This window comes from Camelus ferus, chromosome 2, assembly GCF_009834535.1.
Source record: "Camelus ferus isolate YT-003-E chromosome 2, BCGSAC_Cfer_1.0, whole genome shotgun sequence".
NCBI lineage: Eukaryota > Metazoa > Chordata > Mammalia > Artiodactyla > Camelidae > Camelus > Camelus ferus.
Window position 1 is genome coordinate 62,296,927 of NC_045697.1, and position 12,739 is coordinate 62,309,665.

A 12,739-nucleotide genomic window follows, 5' to 3' on the forward strand; every position below is an offset into this window, starting at 1 on the left:
CTCCTACCCCACCCTACTAGAGCTGTGGTTCTCAACCAGGGTTGACTCTTACCCCAAGGGGCCATCTGGCAAAGCCTGGAGAAATTTTTGGTTTCACATCTTGGTGGATGCTGAGTAGAGAGGCCAGAAATGCTGCTAAAAATTATACAATGCACAGGACAGCCTCCCCCAACAGAGAATTATTCAGCCCAAAAGGTCAGGAGTGCTGAGGTTGAAAGCCCTGCACTAGGGAGATTTTTCCAAAATACAAAGCAAGTCACAGTATTCTTTTTTTATCCTTACCTCTTCTCTGACCTACTTAAAATTCCTTGGTAGTTCCACATTACTGAGAGAAGTCTCATAACTATTACGCACGCACAAATACACCTCCCCCCCAACAATTAAACTACAGTTCCCTGAACCCATTATCTTCTTTTCAGTTTTTGTATCTGTACATGATTCTAACCCAGAATACCTTTCCACTGAGTGACTTCAACCTGTTTTTCAAAATACTGCTCTTCATTAATGTTTTCTTTGACTGAAACACTTCCATTACTTCTTCCTCCACAACCATAGTACTTAATAGATGCCTCTCATTGCATTTCTTACTTTGTAATTAGTTTACATGTTATTTCCACTTTCTGATTTACTTGGGGGCAGGAGCCATATTGTAACATCTGTCTTAATGTCCTTACTGTAAAACACAGAGAGATCTATTAATAAGTAAGTTATTATCCAGTTCCAATCCACGGAAACACCTGTAAACATAGAAACTGAATCTTACCCATTATACATGTACCCTTGACTTGTAATGAGGTGGGGATTAATCTCCCAGTCCATCCAGGCCTATAAGAACTAAGGTGTTTGGAAGGATGTTGCCTTAATTGCCCAACGTTATTGTCTGTAGAGCTGTAAAAATAGTGTAAGCTAATAAAGCAAGATTCTGCTATCTGGAGGTTACCACCAGATGGATGCCCACATGGGGCCCTTGACGCTGGGAGTGTTTGGAATGTTTAAATGTTAAACAGTTGAATATTTGAAAGGATTTTATTCTTGATACCCTCCCAGAATTATCAATGCCTTACTTAATATTAGAGTTATGAGGTGTTTAATTTGAACTTCCAAATATCTTCATTTCCTTCCCATGGAAGGTTCCAATGGGTGGAGAAGAAAGAATGGCATCATTTCCTCCTCTTGTTGCTGAAGACATTACATTAGACGAAGGACCTGGGGAATCTGAAGCAGTGGCTGATATCAAGTTCTCCTCTGCAGGTAATTTTACACTAAGCACTTTTTAAAAGGTAAATAAAGTAGCCTTACTAACTTACAGTACATTTTTATATAAATGTACCTTAACTGACATAGCTGAATATTTAAGAATTACATACTACTTTATTCATAAGATGCAACCTACTCTGAAAATAAATTTGTACCTTTTCGCAAATGCATAGTATGTCTTAAAAAAAAAAAAATAGAGTGAAAGACAGCAGCAGCCTCCTTTAGGTCTCCATTCTAAGCTGCGTTTGGTGTTTTTGGTAAGGTGGTTGCTAACACCCATTTGCGTTCTGCCCCTTGCCTGCATAGGCTGGGTCGCAGTAACGCCTCAGTTTAAGGACAGACTGCACCTCCGAGGCTATACACCTCAAGGAACAGCACTGACGGTCCGGCCCCCGCTCTTACCACATATCGTCAACATCAAAGGAAAGCGCATCCCGAGAAGCGTGGCCTATAAAACCAAGAAGCCTCCTGCCCTTGTGTACAATCTGCAGAAAAAGAAAAAATAGATATACGAAGCTGACCTTGTTCACATTGAAGATTAACCATATAGAACATATTACATACATTGGATTTTGTTAAATATCATGGTAATAAAGCTCCCCACCTCTTCCCCTCTCCTGTCCTTTTTAAACTACTCTGGACAGTGCTTCTCTTTAAAGTACTGAGTTTGTAAACACAAGTTACTTTTTTGTATGGTGCATATATGTGTGTGTCTGTGGCTCAAATATATCAAAAAAGGAGTTCTGCTACATTCAGTGTTCTCCCGCTACTATTTTTAACCAAGACCAGATGGCATTTCTTATTTGGAGTCTAGTTGAGAGAGCAACTTAGCAGTTGGCATATGAAAAAAGTGGCAGAAAATCAGTTTTTCCAAAATACATTGGCTTAAGTGAGATAGAAGTAAGTGGCTCTGCATCATGTAGTCATCCCAGGACCCAACAGGGGGAGCACTCCACGGCTTCCATCTCTGGGTCTAAGGTGGTTGCTCAAGTTGTCATCTTTTTGCAGCAAGTGGAAAGAGAAGAGAGTGAAGAGCACACAGCTCCCCTATTTAAAAGAAAGGGGAAGCTGGAAGTTGCAGACATGACATTATCCATTGGTTAACAGTTACATGGCCACACGCCCCCACTGGGAAGCCAGGGGAGTGGAGGGAAATAAGGATTTTGGATTTCTATTAAGAAGGGGAGAATAGATGATGGAGAACAATTAGAAGTTTACATTACATAATCTGAAAGTGCCTGCAAATCTTAAGACTAAAAAGGATTCAAGTTATATCTTCCTGAAATCTGAAGTCTATTCTCCAAGTATCAGAACACTAACCATTTTATCAACATTTGCCTGTAAACATGGTATAACATTACGTCAGTCAGAAATCTTTCCCTTTAGGTATTCCTAGTTGAGTAAGTAGTACTATAGCTCAGTACAGTGACCAACTGGTCAGTCAAGTCCCAGATCTCAACGTTGAGATAAATGCTTATAGAGTAAACTGGCCTGAAACACAGATCCAGGAGCTTCCTGTAGACTCAGGTTTAGCATGACCTTCTTGACAGTCCCATGTTCTCTATCACCGTATACACTCTAGCCTCACTCAGTCACTCATTCTAGAATAAATTAATTTTCAGATGCAACTTGTAAAAACTTTGTAGATCTCACTTCCATCATGTTTCAAGGTGAACACTATTGGCATCTTGGGGGAGGTAGTTCTTTATGAGCATCCCTCATCCCCAAATACTCAATGCCAATAGCAACTCTCCTGCCCTTATTTGGAAAATTGGGAAGTATCCCAGATGTTTCCAAACCCACCCTCTAGAGGGCGGTAGCTTCTCAAGTTGAGAAAATTGTTACTGGACTTGTAGGGTTTTTTTCTTATTTTACAGAGAATGAAATACAATTATTTTACAACTTAAAACTGTGAACATTATATTTGTATCCACTAAATACAGCTTGGAGCTTAGGCTTGAATCTTTAGATAAAATGAATAAAATACAGTAAACTTGGCATTTGAGGAGAAATACAGAACCCAAAAACTGATGCTGTCTCTACCCTGATAACTTATATGTATATTAGAAGGCAGAACAGTTCGCCTTCCTTATCTTATCCTTAAGCTTTTAGGCCTCTTGACTAGCAAAAAAAATTTTTTAATATTCATAATTTATAGTCGCAGTCGCTTTTACCTCTAAAATGTAATGTAATTAATTAAAGCTTGACTTTGGCATATCTAAAAATGTTCCAAGGTATTTTGCTAGGAGTTTCAAACAGTGCAGTTTACTAAGTAAGTTTCAGTTTCCCTGGTTATATTAATGTCTTTGGGTTTTAATTTTCTCATCTATAAAATGAGGGAATGACACTAGGTATTTCTCAGTCCTAACATTTTATGATTCTCAGCAAAAATTGGCAAGAAAGCCAGGAAAAGGGTGGTTACAGTACCTCAAACCAAAAAAGACCCTCTGTGCTTAGACAGTGGAGAACGGCCACTAGGATCTGCTATTAATTTACTCCACATTCTGCCAACCTAATGCAGCCTAGGATCAATGCTGGTCTATCCAACTGGTCAATAGTGGGTTTTGCTGTAAGAAAGTTTTCTTACTGTGTTGGTTTCTGAACTTAAGTCAGTTTATGGATGCTTCTTAATCCATTAACTTAGTTTGAAGACTGCCCTTGAGTCACTATCACTTACACTATGGCAGCATGCAGGAATTACTAAAGGGGAGAAATTACTGGCAAACTGTCAGCACAGCCCCCTCATTGCCACAAAACAGGTTATTTTGAGGGGCTAGGAAACCATTAAGCAAATTTATACTAGTTAGTTTACTTCAGTCTGCCCCCTTGTATCGTTCAGCATGTCCTGATACCTTAAAAGGAGTAAAATATGTGCCATCAAAGGGCTTTTTGACTTCTATGTGAGATTAAATGCAGGGTTTTTTTAAGTTCCACCATCTCTTTTTTGCCCTCTTTAAAACAGCAGCATGTTCTTCAGTTACCAAGACAAAGTAAAGTTTAACACATTCTATATTTTTAATCACCATAAACAGCAAGCCCTGCCAATCAATAGAACTTTAATGTGTGGTTCCCCATAGTCTAAAATTATGTTACTCGTGACACTTCCCATGATAACCAAGAAGTGGAGTACAGATGCAATCATGTGTGCTTATGTTTCTTGATCATTCAGACACTTCTTGCAAAATGGAGATCAAGGTGAGTTTCCTACAGATGACTAACTCGGAGCTCCAGCTGTGCCAGACATGGCAGAGTGGTTACTGCTCCACTGATTAGGCACCCAGCACTCAAGCTGAGGCGAGCTGTTTTGTAGAACAGCCTCTGATCATTTACCCTGGCTTCCCTCCCACTTGGCTCTGTCTCATGGAGCAATAGAATCATTTCCACTCTTTCTCAGACAGTTCCATTTTCTGTTGGCGGCTCTCCTTCTCCCAGGGGGATTGTTTTCTCTCAACTGTCAAAGAGTAATTCTTAAACAATAAAAACAAGACTTCAGACTCATGTGAATTGAATAGATAGCACCTGCTTGCTCTTAACGTGTCTGTCATGTTGTCTGCCCATTGATGGCCTGTAGTGGCTGGGGAACAGCTGAAGGTTAATATTTCAACACCATGTTGGAATAATGCCTCACTTTTTCCCTTCATGTCAAAGACCATCCATCAATAGTCTCTCATTTAGTACAAGAGTTTCATGATCTGAACACTCCTAAGTCTACAGCATATTTAATACACCTATGGCTTGGACCTCAGGTTCCTGTTTTTCAGAAGCTTCCTTTGGGTTATTGGATAATTCTCAGAATTCACCTTCTGAGTAATCAACCTAATGGAAGAATTTCATTTGTCTTAGTATTCTCACTGGTAGGTGCAATAGGTATGATATTAATCACAGACACCATCAGTATCTCTGATGTAGTGTTGGTAAATTTGAGAAAACTGAGGCCACACACTCAAAAAAGACACATGTGCTAACGACCACATCATCAGGTGATTTTGGAAGTAAGAGACTGCCAAGATCCCTCTAGCTTTTCAGTAAGTGCCTGGAAAATAGCAGGTAATCACTGCATGAGTGAATGAATTCGGAGAACAAGGGCACTTTTTTGGTTGGTTGGTTTTTGCCTTCCCTGAGAAACAGCAACAGAGCAGACTTAAATTTGCTTAGGAGCACTGACACTTTTCTAGAGTTTCTTCCTTTCCTGCCTAAAAGCAAGTATCTCAGGATAATTGTATTTCAGACTATTCATGGCTGCTGTAATCCTATGCCAGCCCATATACCTTCTTTTTTATTCCTTTATATTCTTATAATAATAGTAACTAGCCCTTATTTTGCAGGTACAACAAGCTGGGCACTGTTTTAAGCACTTAACATGTATTAACTGAATCCTTAGAATAACCCCATGCAGGAGGTATGTACTATTAACCTGCATTTAGAGTTGAGGACGCTGAGGCACAAGTAACTTGTGCATTCACACAACTAATGAGCGACAGAGCTTGATTCAAACAAACACAAACCCCAACACCCTGTGGATTTGTTTAATTATACAGTAAAACTGACTCTTTTCTTTTCAATTTTTTATGGGTTTTAACATACATATAGGTTCATTTAATAACCACCATAATCACAATACAAAACAGTTCCACCAGCACCCAGGTTTTCAACCACCAAACAATACTTCCTCTGTATACTAGAGCCCCTCACAAGTCTAAAGGAAGGAACTATTCAGCCTTATGAGGGAAATGTATTATTTCAGAAAAGAAAGGCAACCCACTTTGAAGACCTCCAAAGGTAATGACACAATGCCCTTGGAAACACTGTTACTGCCTCTTAATTCCCTTTCTAGCTTCCTTTGAATCCTCCCATATACAATTCCACCCTGAGAATATTTCTCAAAGCCAGTATGTGCGTGCATGCGTGCGTGTGTATCTGATGTGCTACACCCTTGCTGTCTTACTCCAGCAATGCTGCCTAAACCTAAACTGGGGTCCCACAGTAATTTCCATGTTGTCTTACCGTCTTAGGTAGCTTTAAATCAAATAAGCCTGCTTTCATGGCCAGCTGGGAGTCTTTTCACATCGCTGGTGAGCTTTGCCAAGTAACATGGACAGATAACAGCATGATCACAAAATTCTGATTAAGAAAATAGGAAATTACATACACAGTAAATTTGAAATGCAAACATCCAAAGAATTACACCACTAAACTATCCTAAAATAGAACTGTGATTTAAAATCCTTGCCCTATTTTAGTATACGGGAGAACTGGAGGTCCCTATTTATTCACAAATTGGATAGCTCCAAAAACCAAATCTGGCCCTCAATTTGTTTAAATGGCTTGTCTTTTCTACTCGTGTAGGACTCATCCTGTTTCCTGTTCCTTTTCACATTTTACTTTCACTAAAATGGGATCCTGGTTGCCCATTTAAAAGCTTTTTAATAATCTCCAGTTTTCCTCAGCATTTAACATCTGGCCTAAAAAGACTTCTCTTTTTCCTGTCTTTGACTTTAAACTATGGTTAAATATTCAATAGGAAGGAAATTAGAGAAATGGACACTACTTTCCCTAAAATACCAGATAGAAGGTATATTTAATTGAAACACTAGCTAAAGAAAATATCTTTTTCCGTGCACAAGTAAGGCTTGTTAGGGAAAGGGAATTTGAGGAATGTGTTGAAGATTTGCAGCATGGCAGCAGGGATGAGGCTGTTCAACAAAGGAAAACAATGCTTAATGGTCCCTGCACGCACGAACTCCCCTGTTCAGCATGGCTTCAGTCTCTTCTAGGTGTAGTTGCTCGTTTGTTAAATGCTTCTTTTTAACTAGATTGAGGGCTTAATTAGGTTTGTAGCCACATCTATTGCTGAGTAACCACCCCAAAACTTAGTGACTTGAGCTTTCATTTGCTCCCATTCTTTAGTTTGGTAGTTTGATCTAGGGGTTCTTCTGCTCAATGGGGATATGCATTTGCAGACCTCACTCCATGTCAGGAGCTTCATCTGGGATGGTTCTTAGAGCTGGGAAACCTGGGCCTGTTTCCATGGGTCACTCTCACCTATTATCTCCTCCTAAAAGTAGGCCAGTTCAGGCTTGTTCACAAGGTGATCATGCTCAGAAAGAGCATGAGAGTAGACGCTGCAAGGCCTCTGGAGGCTGGAGCTCAGAAATCACGCGTCACTGCTGCACTGTATTGGTCAAAGCAAGTCACAACAGCAGCACACATTCAAGCTGACTGAAGGGCTGCAAAGAATCTGTGGCCACTTTTGTCTACCACAAGGTCTCAGCATGTTCATCACCTTGAGGAAGATGCAGTATAATATGCCTTGTGTTCTGACCTATATGAAGAGACTCCACTGTCAATTTATCAAATGAGAAATTTGATGCTGACTTCAATTTACCTCAGGAGTCAGATACATGTAGTAGCTACGTGACTGATGAAACAAGGGAGCATGAGGCTGTTGAATTTTATCATACATCTTTTAGGAACGGTTTGTTTTTCACTGTGCATGTCTTACATTCATAAATTTAAAGAGAGAAAAAGCCCATTCAGATACAAATCTAGGCTATCTCCCCTCCTAACCAACCAACCCTCAAGGAGCACTTACACTAGCAGAAAGCTACGTTGGGAAGTCAGTTATCTGCATGGTCTTGTTAAAGAAGGTAGTGCGAACACAGATGTGAAGGACTTTAACATCCCTAAATAGCATCCTATCACTCTCCAAGGAGAAAGGAGGTTTTAGACAGAATCCAAGCTGATGACCCTGAGGCCCTACAAACCCTTTTCCTGATTCTCCAAACAAGGAGAGGGATGGAGTGACATGGGGTGGAAAAGTCCCTCTCCTCACATTGGCCACCTACCAGCATTTCTCCATCTCTAATGCCAAACAAGCAGACAGAAACCCACGTGGGCACATTTGTTGCTCTTACCACTTCCTGCTGTCTAGAGTGGACGGCTTGTTGCTGTGTGTCTCCACCACTCCCAAAGGCTTCTGGGAGACCGGGTGACAGGTACCTGTTGCCAAGTGTCTGGAACTTGAGTGATAGTCTAGTAAATGGATCAGATGGGACAAATATCAGGGTGTACAATACAGCAGGCTCATAGGGCCCAAGAACCAAGGATGTTTTAACATAAATCCAGCTCTTAACTTTAAATGATGATATAGGTTCTGATGTTTTTAAATAGCTACCCACATAATGAATATTGTGGTGTATCTAAAAATGCCACTTATGCTTTATCTCAGAACCAGGCATAAGTGGAATCAGGGAACAACTGGTTTACACTAGTTTTCTTTCACCTCAAAAAGGTAAAATTAAACTGACTGCTGCTGGTAAGCTTCTTATGGTCTTTAGTAAATATAAACTAGCTAGATGTTATCATATAGAGGGGAGCCTGTTTAAAGAGTGCCCTCTATTTCGTGTTAATATAATTAATACATTAACATTAGGCTGAAATGCCTTTGACTACCATCCTGATTGCTCCTTGTATTTATTACAGCACCTATTTCCCCACATAACATTCTTCACTTACTCTAAAAGGCACTGTGATGCAGACCTGCCACTTCTACTTGTGTGACATCTGTAGGAAGCAAAGTGGGAATAACAACCTACTTAGGGATGTTGACAGGATTAAGCGTTAATGTGATGTGCTTAGAAGAGTGCCTGGTACTTACAAAAGGATTTCTAATTGAATGTCCTATGCTTGTTACTGGACAAACTTGCCTGTCTTATTCGCAGTATCTTTAAGCCGTGCTTTATTTCATCAGAAACATCTGTGTTCTTCCATGCAAATAAAACTCCTGCTGGACTCCCCACAATGATCCACCAGACATGCCTAATTCCAGCAACTGTTGTAGCTCATACTCAAGCAGGGACCTCTGTCTCATTACATTGCAGTTCCTTAACATACCATCATATGGATAATTCATTCTCCTCAGTAATGTTAGCTGAGTGCCAAGGGGCTATTCCCTTCCACACCAATGGTGAATGTTAAATGAGCATGTTGTACATCATTTAAGCAACACTAAATTAAACACCTTGTATATACACATCTTCTATGTCAAAAAAAAAAAAAACCTTCAACATAAAGAGTGCAAGACTTGATTACTACAGCAAATCTGAAAGAAGTTCTCTCTTAAAAACATAAGCATAAACATAACTTTTGTGTAAGGTATTATTATGGGTCCCCTGAACAACTCACTTCACACGGTGTCCACTCTCAAGTAACTTTCAGAGTGTTAACCACTTTTGGCAATAATTAAAGTGATTAAACCAGATACATCCACACAATGAAACATTATGCAATAGTTATAAAGAATGAGAAAGGTCCTAAATACTGACAAAGATCTCTAAATTCTACTCATTGCAGAATATCAATAATTCCAGTTATGTAAAAAGCATAGAAACCAAGCATTTCAATATGCATACACATATGGAGGTAAAGAGTTAATAGTAAGCCATTAATACTAGTTAATTCTGAAACAAATGAAAGTAAGATTAGTAGGGAGAGCTAGTCAAAATAGATTTTAACTTGTGTGAATTTCCTGAGTATGTAGTTGTGCCTGCATTATGTGATCTTCAAAAAGTAATTAGAGTATACAAAAAAGAAAGGTGTGAAGTTTTCAAAATCAATATAAAAATTAGAATATTGTTCTCTAAAATTGTCCCTTCTGGAGGTAGAATCTTAACCACTGGTAAATTTCCACAATTTAACCCTTAAGACATTCAATCAAGCTGTCATAAATTTTATAGTACTCTTAAGAGATAAGCAGGGAGAAATGATATATCTGAGTTTCAACTATTCAGTGTAAGAGTCTCTCTGAGTCTCATTTAGGGAATTTGAAAGGGCACTCCCCATTGGCTGAATAGAGGTAAAATGAATGAATGTCAGACAACACATGAAACAAGAACTTGGGTCTATGCAGAAAAGGTAAAGAAAGCTCTTCTTGACAGAGAATATCAGTTAAGGTAAGATATAACCGATTCAAGCAAAAATCAATAGATGCTAAAATCACTGGGTTTGTTGAAAAGACAGAGTTTCACTATATCATCCCAGAGAATATTAATTACAAAAGGAAATAATAACTTCAGCAAAGAAATCTGGTAGACAAAATAGTACAAGTTAACACAATGTAATGCACCACTACTAGTATTCTTGCCAAGATGTACAACTTGAATTGAAGCATGAGAAAACAATCAGAAAAATCCAAGTTAAGGAATGTTCTTCAAACAGCTGGCTGGAGTCTTCAAACTCTTAATGCTGTGAAGAAGAAAAACTAAGGAGTTGTTCCAAATTACAGGAAACTGAAGAGATGTGACAACTAAATGCAATGAGGGATTAGGAGCAGGAAGACTGTTAAAGGTTAGTATTAACAAATTTAGCACAACCTGAACTTAAGATTGTATATTAAGGTCTACATCAATCTTTAATCCTGAATTTGATCATGATAGTGTGATTGTAGAAGAGAATGCACTTATCCTTAGGAAATGCAAATTGAAGTTTTCAGAGATGAAGGGGTATTCCTGTAACTTAATTTCTGGGGGTCCACCATATAACACATACATAATACATAGAAAGCAAATATGAATGGTGGATCCAAATAAGGGGTACATAACATTTCAGGGTACCACTCCTGCAACTCCTCTGTAAGTTTGAACCTTTCTTAAAATAAAAGTTTCTTAACGAAATCTCTTTCTCAAGACTTGCTATTTTTCCTGCTACTTAGGTGAACTCTCCTTGCCTTGTTAATTCATCCAAATATCCAAGTTTATGAACCAAGATTTCTGCATTACCAGAATTTTAAAATTACAGTAAAACTACCATTGTATATTAATTAATTGAAATCAAGAAGAAACACACACAAAGAAAGATACCACAAACAGAATTCTTGGCCTGGGCAATTAACAACTATTTGCCCCACTGTGGGCCAGATACTCTTCTAGGTGCGTTGAGTGAAGCAGTGAACACAAGATGGAGATTATAATACCGTTTGACACAAAAGCCTACATGTACTTTTAACATTAGAAGCTCACTATTTTGCAAGACATGCAAGACAACAGGTAAATTATACAACTTAATCGTGCCAAATAGAGGAAATATTTTAAATATTTAATATTTATTTGGTTTGTTATCTAGAGGAAAAGTAAGGTCTTACTACTGAAACTACATGACAAGCACTAGGCTAAGTGCTCAAAATCACTTAACGCTCAAAGCCACTCTATGGATTGATGTAACATATATCCCCATTTTCTGAAGAAACAGGTTTAATAAAGTTAAAAATGAATTTCCCAACTATAGTAGTAAGGAAGAGAGGTCCATAGTGAACCCAGTTCTAACTGCAAGGGCCACAAAGCTCCTCATACACCCCAGCATTAAAAATCTTTAAAAAGGCAATTTTGTAATTCTGAAACTTCCCCTGATTACCAAATATTAGAATATTGTTCTTACCATCCTCACCAACCTCCCTTTATGGAGCTGAGGATGAGAGCTGTGAAGTACCCAAGTGGGGAGCTCACACTATTATACTGTTACTCTGCCTACAAACCAGGGTCAAGCCCTGACTTAGGCCTTTGGGAGAATACCTGGATGGCCAACAGGTTAAGCGCAAATGTACGATATATGTAAAAATCTTAACAGGGTGAGCCTCTGAGAAAGGAGTAGCAAGGAGCTGGATAAACACACTTGTAACCATTCTTTCTTTCATTAAATGTAACAAAGTCACACATCAATAACATTTATATAATTATGATAAATTCCCCATATATCCTCTGTCAGACAGAAATTTTCATACTTCTTTCATTGATTCTACCATGCAAATAAAATAAATGGTTGGAAATTCATTTTGCTTTGTTCCTGAAAGGAAGTCTTGCAGGAGGGGAAAGAGGGCTAATCACTCACCAGTTCAACAAGAAATACTCATTTTTTTCCTGACTCTTGATCTTCCAGGTCACCTGCTGCATCAGGACAGAATGTGATCCACTTGTTTTGATGCTTTGCATAGCTGAAGAGGTTTTTCCAACTCCCTCTCCCTGTTCTCTCAACTCCAGAGAAAAGCAAAAGCTTTTAACATATAACTCAACTACTTACTTCCATTAACAAAAGAAGCAGAACCTTGTTAAGAATATGGATTACCACTTACTCTTGGGTTTCATTTTCTTCTGAGTTACATTAAATACAGTAAAATCCTTAAAACAGTGCCCTGACGTTCAGTGAACATTCAATGTAGCTCAACTTATTTTTCCTTCAATGCATCTTTTTTCCAATTATGAGTCAAAATTTACTAACATCAGTCCTGCTGAGACTGGACATGTATATTAAAAATGTTAAGGGAGCCTATGGTTGGGAAAAAATTACTACATAAAATCTCATGAATTGTCTGCAGGTTGTTTCTCCCCTACCTTCCCCTTCACCTCCCAGAAACCAGATTATAGGAAGATAGGCTTTGGTCTACTACCCACTGCATCATTTTCATCCAAATATTTCCACAGCCTTTTTACCT

At 38.7% G+C, this 12,739-nt stretch overlaps 1 protein-coding gene across 5 annotated transcripts in view; it reads left to right on the forward strand.

The window, feature by feature from the left end:
* Nucleotides 1–12,739, forward strand: part of LOC102506835 (nitric oxide-associated protein 1) — a 34,781-nt gene that overhangs the window by 9,104 nt on the left and 12,938 nt on the right. Inside the window, exons 7-8 of one of the 5 annotated variants that reach the window (XR_004312559.1) lie at nt 1,131–1,251; nt 12,187–12,724. Coding sequence is in view for 2 of the 5 variants with exons in the window: in XM_006189345.3 (XP_006189407.2) it covers nt 1,131–1,251; nt 1,564–1,763 (321 nt within the window). In the remaining 3 variants the exon portion in view is untranslated. Of the gene's footprint in view, nt 1–1,130; nt 1,252–1,563; nt 1,873–12,186; nt 12,725–12,739 lie in introns of those variants that run through there. The other 4 variants (XR_004312556.1, XM_014563156.2, XM_006189345.3 and 1 more) reach the window with 4 other exon arrangements.